The 14,463-nt window shown below is 36.5% G+C and overlaps 1 protein-coding gene across 1 annotated transcript; it reads left to right on the forward strand.

Moving 5' to 3' along the window:
- The first annotated feature begins 5,764 nt into the window (after nucleotides 1–5,764).
- LOC105438801 (tripartite motif-containing protein 59-like) lies at nucleotides 5,765–9,694 on the forward strand. The gene has a single exon (XM_030983512.1). It carries the CDS (start codon nucleotides 5,765–5,767, stop codon nucleotides 7,313–7,315), a length of 1,551 nt encoding a protein of 516 aa, XP_030839372.1. The 3' UTR covers nucleotides 7,316–9,694.
- Nucleotides 9,695–14,463: the final 4,769 nt, after the last annotated feature.

Here is a 14,463-nt window from a genome sequence, read left to right on the forward strand (position 1 = left end):
AGTATACATGTACATGATGTAATAACACCTAGACCGATACGCAGTGACGGAAAAAGAGGTGAGTGAATTAAAATGTCTGTGTCATTTCCACAAGAAATGTGGTGCCAATTTTCAATACTTTCGTTTTATATTGACGTATTTACTATATAAACTATTTGATGCAGACAGAAACTTTTGAAGCATGAGAAATAATTAGACTGGCTTGAAGATAATGTAACATGATATTGATATCACTGTGGTATTAAAGTGCGGATTCATAGAAAATCACAAATATGGCAAATAGCGTGTAGCGTATAACCAACCAATCGGACTGACTGCACTCAATAAATAGCGACAATTTCAAGCATGATGCGATACCGTTCATAAAAGGCGGTTCAACCTGAAATTTAATCAGAATTAAACAATCATAAATAATATGTCAATTTTAAACTGTTTACAAACAATCTTGCATCAAATTAGTTGTATGATTAATGCACGTTTACTAAAATTACACATTACACTGTTCCAAAATGAAATATCAATGCCCACTAAATATTATGTTCTATTTCCTTATAGCAAATGAATAAAAACCTTTAAGATACCCTAATATGGCTGCTTCAATTTCCTTTGTTCTCTATTGTATTTGTGTGCATGATAAAACAATAACCCTTTTGGCTCTACACATATTACCCTAAATTCCTCTTTATATACATGTCTACAGTTACCAGAATTTATCTTCATTCTGTCACTTTATAAAACTGCCTATATATAAATGATATTAAAATAACACAACACGGTCTGTACAACAGACTATCCCCATAGCACTACACACATGAACCGTATTATGTAACTGCACGTGTAATGCATACAAAGTTACTGTGCGTACAAATCACTTTCATAACAAATGTTATACATCAAATTATCTGAAAACTATGAACTGTATAAAACCAACACCCAACTCAAACTGACGGCTAGTTATCAATTATCAAAATCATATGTTCAAATTATACTCACAACATTGGGCTTGTCTGGAAATACTAAATATTGATCGCAATCAGAAGGATGACTTTTCCCAAAATTGAGAATCATTTGCAGCTAAATTGTTACGCCCCCACTCGGCGGACCAAAAATTCAACCAAAAAAATATCGCTTCTGACGTCATACTCCGATCGTCAACTGAAACAAAAAATGTCCTCACAAAACAGAGATTAGTATCTTACATAGCGTATTACTAGAAACTGGTAAGCTAACAGATGGCCATCGTGCAAGTTTTAGTTCAACTACATATCGGGTGATTTATAAAAATACAAGTAAAACAACCTCTATAGCATCTGGGATATGCGAGAGATTCGCCGGAAAAATAACGATGTTTTAATGCCGTCACAATATGAACCAACCCTGCCCAAGCAGACGACACCCCATAAAGAATGAACATAATTGCAATGCTTTTATTTCTCAAATTATAATGAGTTTAGTGTATATAAATGTGATGGAATTTTACATCATTCAAAAAGGGATATGACCCCCATTCTGAAAACTAAATTCTTTTGTTTGTAAATACACAGGATAGGGGGTAATGAACAATCAAAGAAACCACACTTTCAAATTAAAAAACCTCCGGAATGATAGCATGGACATCATTTGTTCCCTCTTGAAACGCCGAACATGCCGCGGTGTATGCAGCTGAAAATACAATGGCGTCTTATTTTGTTTACAAGCGACAGATTCCTTCTCCTTCTTTTTTCCTTGCATTTTCATCCAAATAATACCATGCACGGGGTTGAAAGTGAGGCAATAGATTAAACATTTCGCCTGAGGGTATTGAAGTAAGAGAAATAACTGAAGAAAAGATGACAAAACAGGCAGTGAAATTGTGTGAGATGTCATGGGACATCGTCTGCTTGTGCACATCATGTTCAACATGTGACGTCATATCTCAGCAGCGACCGGAGAGCTTTTCAGGCGCTATGTCGGGGCTGTATCTAAGCGTGTTGTAATTGTTAATAATCATTACTTTGAATGTTGTCTAAGCATTGGCTTTTGATAACATTGGCCAATCAAAGTGTCACCTTTGCAATAATGACATTAAAATAGTTTTTTTAAATCAATGAATCTTCTCTTTAATATCATATTTTACATTTTCACCAAGATCACTGAACCCTTCGCTACATGTAGTTCAGTGGTCTCGATGTCTTTGAGGTACTTTACTGAAGAACAATTTTATTATGCTACACTGTAAGACCATGATAAGAATAAAACCGGTGTTTAGAATCATTTTGGTAAACCATGAAGAAACAGGCTGCAACCCCTCCCCTTAAGCATTTAACAAACAGATCTTTAAACCAGACCATATAAAGACTTAAATGTAGGCTACTTGATCGTGACCCCTGGAGTAACGTAAGTCGCATTAAAAAACCTTCTGATCATATTGATATCGTCATGAGAATAACTTCTCAGTGCTTGTTTGTCCTAGGGTAAATGTGACGATTTTGGTACGTTTTTCACTTATTGTGATGTGATTGACAAATTTGTCACGAATTATTATTAGTACATGTTACGTAGATATGAATGCTGAGTTACATGGGCGTCGTAGTAGTGGAGGTGTATTGGAGTTCACTTGACTCTCGAATCTCAGCCCGACACTAACGTCATTTCGAAGATTGTCACTATTGAGTTAGTCCAGAATCTGGCCTATTTAATTTTGATCTCCACCCACCAACGCTACCTCTCCCTACTTACTTGCTACCAGCCGATGATGGCGTGATCATTAACGCCGGTGGCGTCTTATTTTTTCGTAGCACGGCGAGCCCAGATTCCAGTATGAACTCATTTTCATACACAACAAGCTACGTAAAGCTTGCAAAGAGGTCATAGACTTTGATTATTTATTGCTTTGCCTCACTATTTATATTTATTTATAAAGGAAATACAAACTGAATGAACTGAACCTTCAAGTCAACTACAAAGTGTTATTAGTAACACGCTGTCCTTGCCGATTGAGCTAACGGTGAGTTGATGACAGATTGATTTGTATAATTACTATGACCCTTTAGGGAATTTAATCTCCTAAATAAAAGAAATAGAAATAGATTTCTTTCCTACCTTGTCTCGTAGAAACACCTGTTGAGTACAGATACTTGGAACATATATTATATCACAAGTAGTAGTTCAAATATTGCACAGCACCCGTAGAAAGAATATGTAAGACCATGTACAAAGTAATGACGCTTCTTCGCGAATTAAGTAAAGAAGAAACTTATAATCTCTATAAAGTAATAAGGCCTCAGAACCGAGTAGAGAAACAAGCGAAGAAATAGGACAAGAATTAAGATGAAGCTGAATTAGCTTTGCTGTTGATCGATCGACTCTCTAGAATAGGTGTGCTCTATATGAACAGCTCAGGAGAAGTGATGAAAATAGGTGTGGCAAATAAAGCAAGCAAGTGTAATGTCCCTGTACAGTATAAGCTATACCAGTACATTAGGTGGTTGCACATCCCAACCCATAGGGTATGGAATGTGCTTGCCAGAGTAAGTATTTGTGGCACTCTAGTAATGCAACAGGTGTCACTAAAGAAATGAGTGACAATGGAATAAAAGGCTAGACTTCAAGCCACACAATAAAGACAAGACAATAATATTTACAAATGCAAAGTTCTCCAAAGGTCAAGTCACTACAACCCTATTGACCACCCTACCGGATAAGATAAGATAAGATAAGACGCGGGTTGGTGAGCATAATAATTATTATGAGTTTGTTGATAACGCCATCTTCGACGGCTTGAAAGTGTGTAGGGAATTATAAAGGACCGTGCGCAGAGTCTGGACTATTTTTGAGTGTGTCTGTGTCCAGGCGCGCCGGAGGGATTGGAGGAGGGGGGGGGGGGGGGGGGGGGGGGGGCAAAAATTCCAGGGGGCTCACCTTTCAGGAGCAGTGGCGTAATGAGCAACAACGTTGGGGGGGGGGGGGAGAAAAAAAATATGTATCACCACAACACTTACATGTTACATGCAGGCCCCGCGGAACGTTTTTCAAAGTGTATTAACGATCAGTTGGAGTGTAGTGAGCGAAGCGAGTAGAGCATACATTGACTTGGGGTCCAGGGGCTCAGGGGTTTAAGGCATCAAATTACGGTCACATAAGCATATATAGATACCTTATTTGTGACACTAGTATGGGCGTGGGGTCCAGGGGGCAGAGCTCCCTGAAGCTCAGGGGTTTTAGGCATTTAATTACGGTCAGATGAGCATATTTTGATACATGTACCTCATTTGTGACACTGGCAGGTCACCCATTCTTTCCTTTTTTCTTTCTTTCTTTTTTTCTTTACAAATTGAACATATATTTTTGTTAAAGTGACATGAAGGCTTCTAAATTAGGCATATTTTTTGCCTGATTGTAAATTTGGGAATTTCTGATTCTCCAACAAATCATAAGAAAAGAATATTTTACGAAAGAAATTTAGAAAAACATCCCGGAAAATTACTGTATGTTATTTCAGCAACATTTGTAAATTAATGATATCGAATAAGAAATAAACCACGTTTGAATTCTATTTGGCGGCAACTGCCGTTTACTCTCCTTTTCTTTGAATGGATAATAATTTGTATGTGATTAAATTCCGGTTTTTATTATTTTTTCTTTTTTCTTTTTGGTTAAAAAATTCAGACCATTTTTAATCCTTCACTGCTGATTTTTTTTTTTTTTTTTTTTTTTTTTTTTTTTTTTTGGGGGGGGGGGGCGTTTTGGAGGGCAAAATGCGTTATGCCCCCCCCCCCACACACACACTGCCCCCTGCCCCATACTCCCGGCGCCTGTGTCTGTGTCTGGGGGGGGGGGTGCAGAGTACAGACGCTTGACAAACTGGGAACGAGGTTTTATTTGGTGATCTCAATCTGGTTGTCTGTCATAGGTTGATAAGAATTCACAGTCATTGAAAATAGGCACTGTAAAGGCAAAAGATCTACATGTTTTCTGATTTAATATAATGTCCAGACTGATATGTAATGATAGAAAAAAGGTGAATGAATTAAAACGTCCTTGTCGTTCCAAAATAAATGCAGTAAAATAATATTGTTCAATGTTTTAGTTTTGCATTGTCTTATATATCAGGCTGACTCTCAGACACTTTTGAGGCTTTGTTTGTATTTGGTTCATGAAATAATTATTTTCCTTAGACTGAAATAGCTGGGTCTTGGTCTAGATGTCTTTGAGGTGATAAATGGAGAGCCATTGAGCTAAGACCAAGATGAGAATGACGGGTGCTTAAGGAATGATATCAGTTTGTTAACCCATGAAGAAACAGGTTTCAAAAATAAAACCAACCAAAAGAGAGATTTGAAACTAGACCATAAGGCCCGAATTTACAAAGGAGGTTTGTCAACAAACCTAGGTTTATGTGCGTCATATGACGCGTTTCGATGCCTTTCAGACCTATGTTCGGGGGGGGGGGGGGCGGTTAGAGCACTTTTTTGTGACTAATTCGTGAGAAATTCTTTTCCCCCCTTTTTTTTGACAAGGGGGGGGGGGATCCACGCCTGTTGAAATTTTCATTGACTGAAGGGACAAAAAGGAAACGTTTTTTTTTGGTTAAATTCATTTTTCATTACTACATTCAGTTGATGAATAACATGAAGTATTTTTAATCTTTTTAATATTCTGTAGGGCGAAGGCGTGAGGAAAATGATAAACATTCCTCTTTAGTATGATCAGATGAATCAAAGCTACACTAATCATTATGTTTGTGTCCTTTTCTTTTATCTCGTATTCCTGTAGAATTCGAATCATGGCTGATGCATTACAGAATATTATTGCTCAGAGTCTGGAGTGTCCTGTTTGTCTGAATACCTTCACCGATCCCAAGATTCTGTCTTGTTCTCACACCTACTGCAAGACCTGTCTGGACAACCTCTTGGTATACCATGGTAAAGACCAGATGCTCCGATGCCCTGTCTGCAGAGCTGAAACCCAGGTCCCAAACCAAGAAGTCAGCAAATTACCGGCAAGTCTAGCTTTGAAGTCTCTCATAGAGGATATGAAGACTCAATATCAATTGTGCACGAATTGTAAATCCCAAGACAAGCCCCAAGCTACTGTCTACTGTCAAGACTGTGGCAAGTATTTCTGTAGCACTTGCCACAACAAACACTCTCAGTGGCCAGACTTCATCACTCATGAGGTCTTAGCCATGAATGAGATCGAATCAGGGAAGGTGTCAGTACGTAGATACCGTAAATGCAGGAAACACCCCAAAGAGGATGAAGAATGCTTCTGTGTCGACTGCAGGAGATTTGCCTGCTTCAGGTGTGTTGTCATGGAACATACAAAGGAAGGACATTGGGTCATCGAGGCAGCTGTTTATGAAAGCAACCATATGAAGAGTATCGAGGACCTCAAATCCAAGGCGGACAAGAAACGCTCTTGCTTTAAAAAATACATTGAATTCATTGATGAACAAAAGGACCATGTGGCCAATGTTCAGAAGCAGTGTACAGATGATATCAATAAAGCATTTGAAGAATCAGTCCGGCAGCTGACAAACAAGAAAGAAATCCTCATTGGTGAAGTCAAGGATAGGATCGAAGGAGTAAAGAAAGAACTGGACAAAATGAAGAAATCGGCTGTGGAGCATTTCACTCACTTGACCACCATAGCTGACGTGGTAACCAATAGGACAAAGATACCGTCGGATATGGATGCTTTGGCTGCACACGACACTCTATGTCAAGACTTACAGGAGGCATTGAAACAAGAAGATCCTGACTACAAGCAGCCGAGGCAATCGAGCAAGAAAGGAAAAAGTGTCACTTTTAAGAGGAACGTTGGAATCGACGAGATAGCTCTTGGTAAGATCGTAAATACAGTTGCAAAGAACATCGCTTTGCCTACTAAGGATAGCATGAATGCCATGGTTGGTACACATGACGGTAGAATGGCAGTTGGATGTCGTGGAGGTGGCGTTGAGATCTTCTCTGCTGATGGCCTGCTCAAGCAGAAAGTTTTCAAGGACGTTAACATTCGTGAAATAGGGTTCCTCTCTGATGATCGATATGTTCTACTTGATGGCTTAAACAATATCACACTGTACACACCAGAGCTCACAAAGTTGAATGTAATGTTTGAGACTCTGAGTCATGATGTAGGTGGTTTTTCTAACCTCACTACAGACTGCGATGATCAGATTTATGTTAGCTACTGGAAAGCCAAGAAGATCCGGGTATTCTCACCAGCAGGTGGGAAGGCTATCAGGGAGATACCATGTGATGGGTATGGACTTAATACTAAGATTACTATAATGATCAACTGGTCGCCGTTTCTAGTGATACAATACGATTGATTGATATACAAGGTGTTGTAAAATATGAATTAGTAAAATTAGGTGATTCCCTATTCGCTGCTGTGTCTCAAGGGAATACAATCCTGCTAGCTACGTTGAAAGACGATGTAGATTTGGTCAGTATTGATGAGTACACTAACGAGCTGAAGCACGTCCAGAACATCGTCAGTGATTACAAGATTGAGAAGCCTGAGAGGCACTGGTACTATCTCTAGCAGTACCGATCAGGAGAGATCGCTTTTTGTACTCCTGATAGACTCTATATATTCCACTGAAAATAATGGATGACTCCTCCTTACTCGCACTGTATGATACCATCCAATGAAATCAGTTATATCTTGGACTAGGTGAATTTGAGTCTTCGTGACTGTTTCCGAAATAATATTCCTAGATCATGTAGATCAATTTCAAAGATTGAACCTTTCTTAAAAGTAACCTTTGTTTTAATATACTTCGGATGTGTTTTCTTTCATCATTTTGTTGTTGATGACTCTACATTGTGAATCTGTCTGTTTGATAGCTGTTGTAAATGCTGTAGAAACAATTTAATTGTGGACTAAAAGATTATTTTACAGTAGGATATAATGATCACAGAAATAGACTCTGTATGTATTGCCATTTATTTTGCCTTCATTTTGTACAGAATCATTAGAGGAAATGCCACGTTTTCATAATAATGTCTATTTCTTACAATTTCTCTAGTTGTGCACTAAAGAGTTTGAGAGTTTTAAAAGGCGACCTATTGACTGTATGATATATGTTGCAAAAACTATTGTAAAACTAATCGTCAAAATAAGGGTTTATTTTTTTATCTGAAGGACTGTGATGTTTTGTTTTCTGTTTTCTATGTTTACTTTCCGTCTGGCAAAGTACATGGGGGAAATGGGATGGAACTTGTCGGAAATACCCTATTCATTTATTCACTTTTTGGAGATATTTCGTTTTGTCTGTGTTTCAATTTTTTTCAGTTTCTGTCCTTAGGATATATTGTTGATAGACATTTGTATCAATCCTATCTTAACCCATACAAATAAAATACTATGTATTAGAAAGGAACCTCACTTACCTCAACGAATGCAGACAAAATAGAGAAATTAGTCTTTATAAGTTTCAGAACAATCTGACAATTTGTGATTCTAAAGCTATCATTAATTTTGTTCGCTTTGTGCTAAAGGTTTAATTAAACATCTCCCAGCAAATTTCTTTGTCATAGCTATATGACAGAACTTTGAAAATGTAAGCATGTTCTTATAGGTCCTCCTGCGTTTAAAACGAATACACTATCATCAAACCTTTGCTCATACTTAATCTAACAGAATTTAAAATACAAAATTTGTTATTTCATGGCATTATACATGTACATGTATTTGATTCTTATCTGTATAACATCTGAAGAATTTAGGGAAACTGAAATCGCTAATACACAAAGATAACTATGCAGTGCTGATTGTTGTATTTAACATTTGGTTATTATTAAGCAATGACATATGCAATTGGCAGTTGATTTGGTTTTCATTGTCAATTATAAACTCCTTTACCTCCCTTACGTTACAAAGAGTGGCCCTGAGTGGACGAACTTTGTTTTAATATTGTCTATTCATTCTTTCACCCCCATGAGACCATGACACTGCAGTCATACCGCCGAATTACAACCTCACAAACCTTCCAAATCGATCATTTCTTCCATTCTGTGTATCAATGTAATATCTTGTTCGGCCTCTTGTCATTCTTGGTATCGTTTCACAAGACCGTCATAAATACAAGTTCGCCGACAACTCTTTGAACGCGTGTTAATTATAATACACGCATTTCACTGGATTTCGGCGAACTTGCGCTAATGACGGTTTAATGAAATGCTGGCCTCATGTTTCGTTTCGGCTGTGCAAGACTGCAAGGAGTAGTCTGTGTATGAGGGGTAATAACTTTGTTTTTCCATCACGGTTTGCTATATACTTTATCATCAGTAATATTATGTGATGCACTGTGATGTGTATTTTTTGGTGGTAGGAATGTTTTGTTTTGTCATGTCATTATAATCTGGTACATGTATTTAACTGTTAATTATATCTTCTTCTTTTTTTAGGTCGGCCACTTATAAGGGTCATTTCTTTCTGGCTGCTATCTACCAAGTAATTTTGATATTTTGTACCGATGCATATACATGTATTCTATTAATCTTGTGTAACAATTTATTATTCCATGCACACGTTTGTATATTATTCTTAAATTGCAATGATGTATTGAATTGGATTGAAACAAAACTATAGCTATTAACACCACATAGTATATAGTACCAATATATGTGTTGATGACATGTACAGTGTATTTACGAAACAGAATATGAAATATGTAGTGTCTACAATATAATTTGCAGGTGAGATGGGGGGGGGGGGGGCACAAGTCATATTATCTGACGAACACCCCCTTAAATATAATTTTATCAACTTTAATAGTGGGGGAGGGGGGGGGGCGTGCAAGTGTGTATAAAAGGGGGCAGCAGTTTTTACTTTTTACGATAGAGGGAGCTTGTGCACCATAGTTATACCACTGTTATATATGAAATGTACTCCGGTTTCTTATGCAGATATAATGTCTATTTTGATCGAGTCGTTATTCCCTCTTCCTCACAATTTAGCACGACTTTGAACCTTTCTCCTTACTACATGTGGATCATTTTTCTGTTTTTCCGGGTATAAGACAACAAACAATAATATGTTAGCCATCCAAACTTTCATGCGGTATTGTAAATAATTTTATTTTGATTACCAAATAAATGTTGATTCATATCGAATCCAGTCTGAATTTGACATCAATTTCATATACATGTACATGTATATTGCACTGAAGAGCTTTTGTGCAACAGAGTCGCATTACAGGGCAATCCAACCATAATAACAATTTAATTTTTCAAAGCAAGAAATGATAGAAACAGAATGGAGAACGTTTTAAATAAATTTGAAAAATTAGATGTTACAAAAGTATCAATAATATCGGAATTTCCCGTATTAAGTGCCTTCTCACTTGGAAAGCTACTCAGAACAGGGGTACTTATTAAATAGGAAAAGGGGCACCCTTTATAGAAAGTAAAAGAAATACTAAAAAGGCATTTCTCATACCTAATAAGGGACACTCATCAGAGCTGAAAAGGGGCACTTCTTAGAAGGGAAAATTCAGTTATTAAAAAGTAAATGAAGAACCTATTAGATTTGGACAGAGTCACTTATTAGAGGTGGGAAGGAGGCATTTATAAGAAAGGTTATAAAAAAAGGGAAGGGGTACTTATTAGACAGTAAAAGGGACACGTGTCAAAGAAAAAGGTGCAATTTACTACAAAGGAAAAGGGGCACTTTCCAAAGTAAAATGGGCGCCTATTCGAGCACCGCCTCTGACTAAAAATATGTTTTGAATAGCATATTATTATAGACCTCCAATCTTATATTTGACAAATTGACGTTTTTTACTTCTTTTTTTGTGTGTGTTGAATTGCCTATAATATACGTAACGTGATTACAACTTGAAATAAAATAATCAAAACTTTTTCATAAATGCCCCTTTTCCCACGTCTGATAATGCCTCTATTAAAATATCATAGATGCCCCTTTTCTTATAATAAACTTTTCAAATAAACTCCATTCAATCATACAGCCGTTATAAATCATTACAGCAACGGAGATTCCCTTATTTTAGACGGTTATATAACAGCTGAAAACAACTCCGCAGTGCGTAATATTGTTAATTTTAATAATCATCGTGAATCGAGGGATTCCCCTAAAAGCTGCGCATGCGCGACAGAATGACGAATTATTAGGCTTTATTTTCAGACCAATCTACAAGTACTTTTCGTGGTTCCATATAATAATGTATTGACCTCTTCATGAATAATGCCAATTTCCTCAGGTATTCTGTCTACAAAGAAGTTTTAGAAAATAAACCATGCTAATAAGTTTTAAAAAAAAGAAGAAGCTAATTAACGTGTTAAAAGCAACCAGTCTAAGCCTAGCCTTGCATCTCTGCAGATCTATTAGAGATTGGAACATCCAAGTTGACCGATCGTCACCTTACGAAAACGAAAATCATACTATGTACACGAGAGCAATAGCCAATGAGAGGAAAGGTGAACATTACTGTCACAAAAGGTATCTTACAAGAAGTTTCTCAGGCTTTCATCACTCGTCATTTTCTTGTCATTTATCATAACAATACTATTCTCGCCTTTCTGCTCTACGATCCTTTCAGGTTAATTCCAGTGCCAGTATTCACAATTTGACACATTTCAAACTGATAAGAGTCAACTTTGTACAATCATAGTCACTCAGTAGACCTGTTCACTGACATATTCAAATGTATGGATTTTTTCTTTCCTGGGGACCTATAATAGTGACGAGGTTTTAACATTTAATGTTATTAATAAATGAACTTTAAATTGGAATCCAATTTGCATACATTACTTGTTGCTATGCCGGTCAAGCTACGGGCAAGCTTTCATGTTGTCAAGTACAGCCTTTGTTTAAAAAGTATGCATAACATTTGAATATGTTAATACATGTAGTAAACGGTCTCTATTGCTTCTCTCTAAATCATTTTGCGCTGATATGTTTAAACGGTCTACGCGGAAGACTATTCATTGTTACCTGTGTGTGCAAAGGTGCTCCCATTCCAAACGTGGACACTATCACAGTGGTTCAATGTACCTCGGTCGAGCGAATGTGTTTGTTATGCAAATCATCAATACTATTGATTAACCCGTGGATCTACTTATTACTACGGCGGCCTGTCACCTAATATGGACAAACGAAACACGACCTCTGCACTGGGCTCATGCGTTTCTACTAAGCAATGGATTTTGTTCGTATTTTAATTTAGTCTGAAGGATGTGCTTGTAATGTTACATATTACTAGTACTACTACTACTACTACTAGTTACTACTACTACTACTACTACTACTATTACTACTACTACTACTACTACTACTACTACTAGTTACTACTACTACTACTACTACTACTACTACTACTACTACTACTACTACTACTAGTTACTACTATTACTACTACTACTACTACTACTACTACTACTACTACTACTACTCCTAGTTACTACTACTACTACTACTACTACTAGTTACTACTATTACTACTACTACTACTAGTTACTACTACTACTACTACTACTACTACTACCACTAGTAGTAGTTACTACTACCACTACTACATGTTTCTACTACTACTACTACTACTACTACTACTAGTTACTACTACTACTACTACCACTAGTAGTAGTTACTACTACCACTACTACATGTTTCTACTACTACTACTACTACTACTACTACTACTACTAGTTACTACTACTACTACTACCACTAGTAGTAGTTACTACTACCACTACTACATGTTTCTACTACTACTACTACTACTACTACTACTACTACTACTACTAGTTACTACTACTACTACTACTACTACTACTACATGTACTACTTCTACCACTACTACTACCGTACTGCTGCTACTACTACTACTACTACTACTACTATTTCTACTAATACTACTTCTACTACTGCTTTTTTCAAAATGCTAAATGCTAAATCATTGATGTTTTTAAACGTATGTACAAGGACAATTTTTTTAAACCTGTGTGATAAAATGCCGATTCACTTACTGCTCTTGAAATGGCTTATTTCTCTCCATTTCTCTCTCTCTCTCTCTCTCTCCATTTCCCTCTCCCCTCTTTCTTTCTTTTCATCTTTCCTCCTTTACTTTTTACCAGTTTCCTTATCTCTTTCTCCACTTCTAATTTTGTTGGTGATATTTGAATGCCTTTTATTAAAGTGATTTGATGTTTTTTCCGCTGTTAATTTCAATTATTACATTGTCGTTTTTGTTTTTTTGTTTTGTGCTTTTTACTACTTTTAATGCATATTATTCTTATATATTAGTTTTATACTGTTCTTACCTTTGCTTTTGAGCTTTGGTGATACTCATTATTTATATTTCCGTGTTCTACATTTTTATCCTGTTCAGGACCATGATGTAAAACAGATTTGTATCTACAATGTATTCTTGTTATCCTGAATAAATATATTTCAATACAAATAAATAAAAATACTACAACTACTACTACTACTACTACTACTACTACTTCTACTACTACTTCTACTACTACAACTACTACCACCACTACTACTACTACTACTACTACTACTACTACTACTACTTCTACTACATGTGTAGGCCTACTATGATAATCATAATAGTGGTAATACTAATAGTAACGATAATAATTATAATAACATTACCAAATAAGTAAATAAATAAAAAATGAATAAACAAACAAACAAATAAGCAAATATATCAATGAATTAATTGATTAATCACTAAAGACAAATTGAAAGAGTCGTCACATGTCCAAAGTTCTCCGACGAGCAAGCAATCCATGTTGGTATTACTATTGGCATGTCTAGCAATCGCCTTTTATGGTTATCAATGGCGGGCGCATTTGAATATTCTAATACCGGGCGGGCAAGGAGCGTTTCACACTGATGTCCAAATATGGTGTCAGCTTAATTTACTACTTTTTGTGCTCGAGTAGTTTACATCGCTTTTTCTTCTTCGACATTGAACTGTACTAATAAAATATTTTGTTCATTTCAAGAGCCATTGACCTACATGAAGATGAGAATACGATTTCCAAAGTCAAACCACTGTCTAGAAAAATTCTGGTTTTACGTGAGACTATTAAGTATTGCCTAGATTTAAATTATCTATGTTCTTTTAAAATTTATTGTTGGCGATGGTCTGAATATAATCATGAAAAATAGTAAGTCGCAGTGTGTAGTGAGATAAAAAAATAGACTGTTCCTTTCCATTCATTTTATGTGATTTAGAATTTTGAACTTTGTGAACGGGATTTATAGCGAGATGAGAATCTCTTTCTCGTCTAGTTCCTTTTTCTCCTGCCTATTTTCCCCCGCAGTTTCTTTTCCTGTATTCAATAAATTTCGTTTCTCTTCATCTATTTCGGTCCCACTCTTTTACTCCTTCACTCTCCCAGTCGTCATTCGACATTTTTTCCCTACTCGCTATGTCTCTCTCTCTCTCTCTGTCTGTCTCTTTGCAGTAGCTTATTGTAGTCTTTGCAGAGTTTC

This window comes from Strongylocentrotus purpuratus, unplaced genomic scaffold (genome assembly GCF_000002235.5).
Source record: "Strongylocentrotus purpuratus isolate Spur 01 unplaced genomic scaffold, Spur_5.0 spur5_scaffold_13, whole genome shotgun sequence".
Classification (NCBI taxonomy): Eukaryota; Metazoa; Echinodermata; class Echinoidea; order Camarodonta; family Strongylocentrotidae; genus Strongylocentrotus; species Strongylocentrotus purpuratus.

Bases quoted from the DNA above. Each gene is read 5' to 3' on its own strand.
- LOC105438801 (XM_030983512.1), top strand. From the start codon at position 5,765: ATGGCTGATGCATTACAGAATATTATTGCTCAGAGTCTGGAGTGTCCT.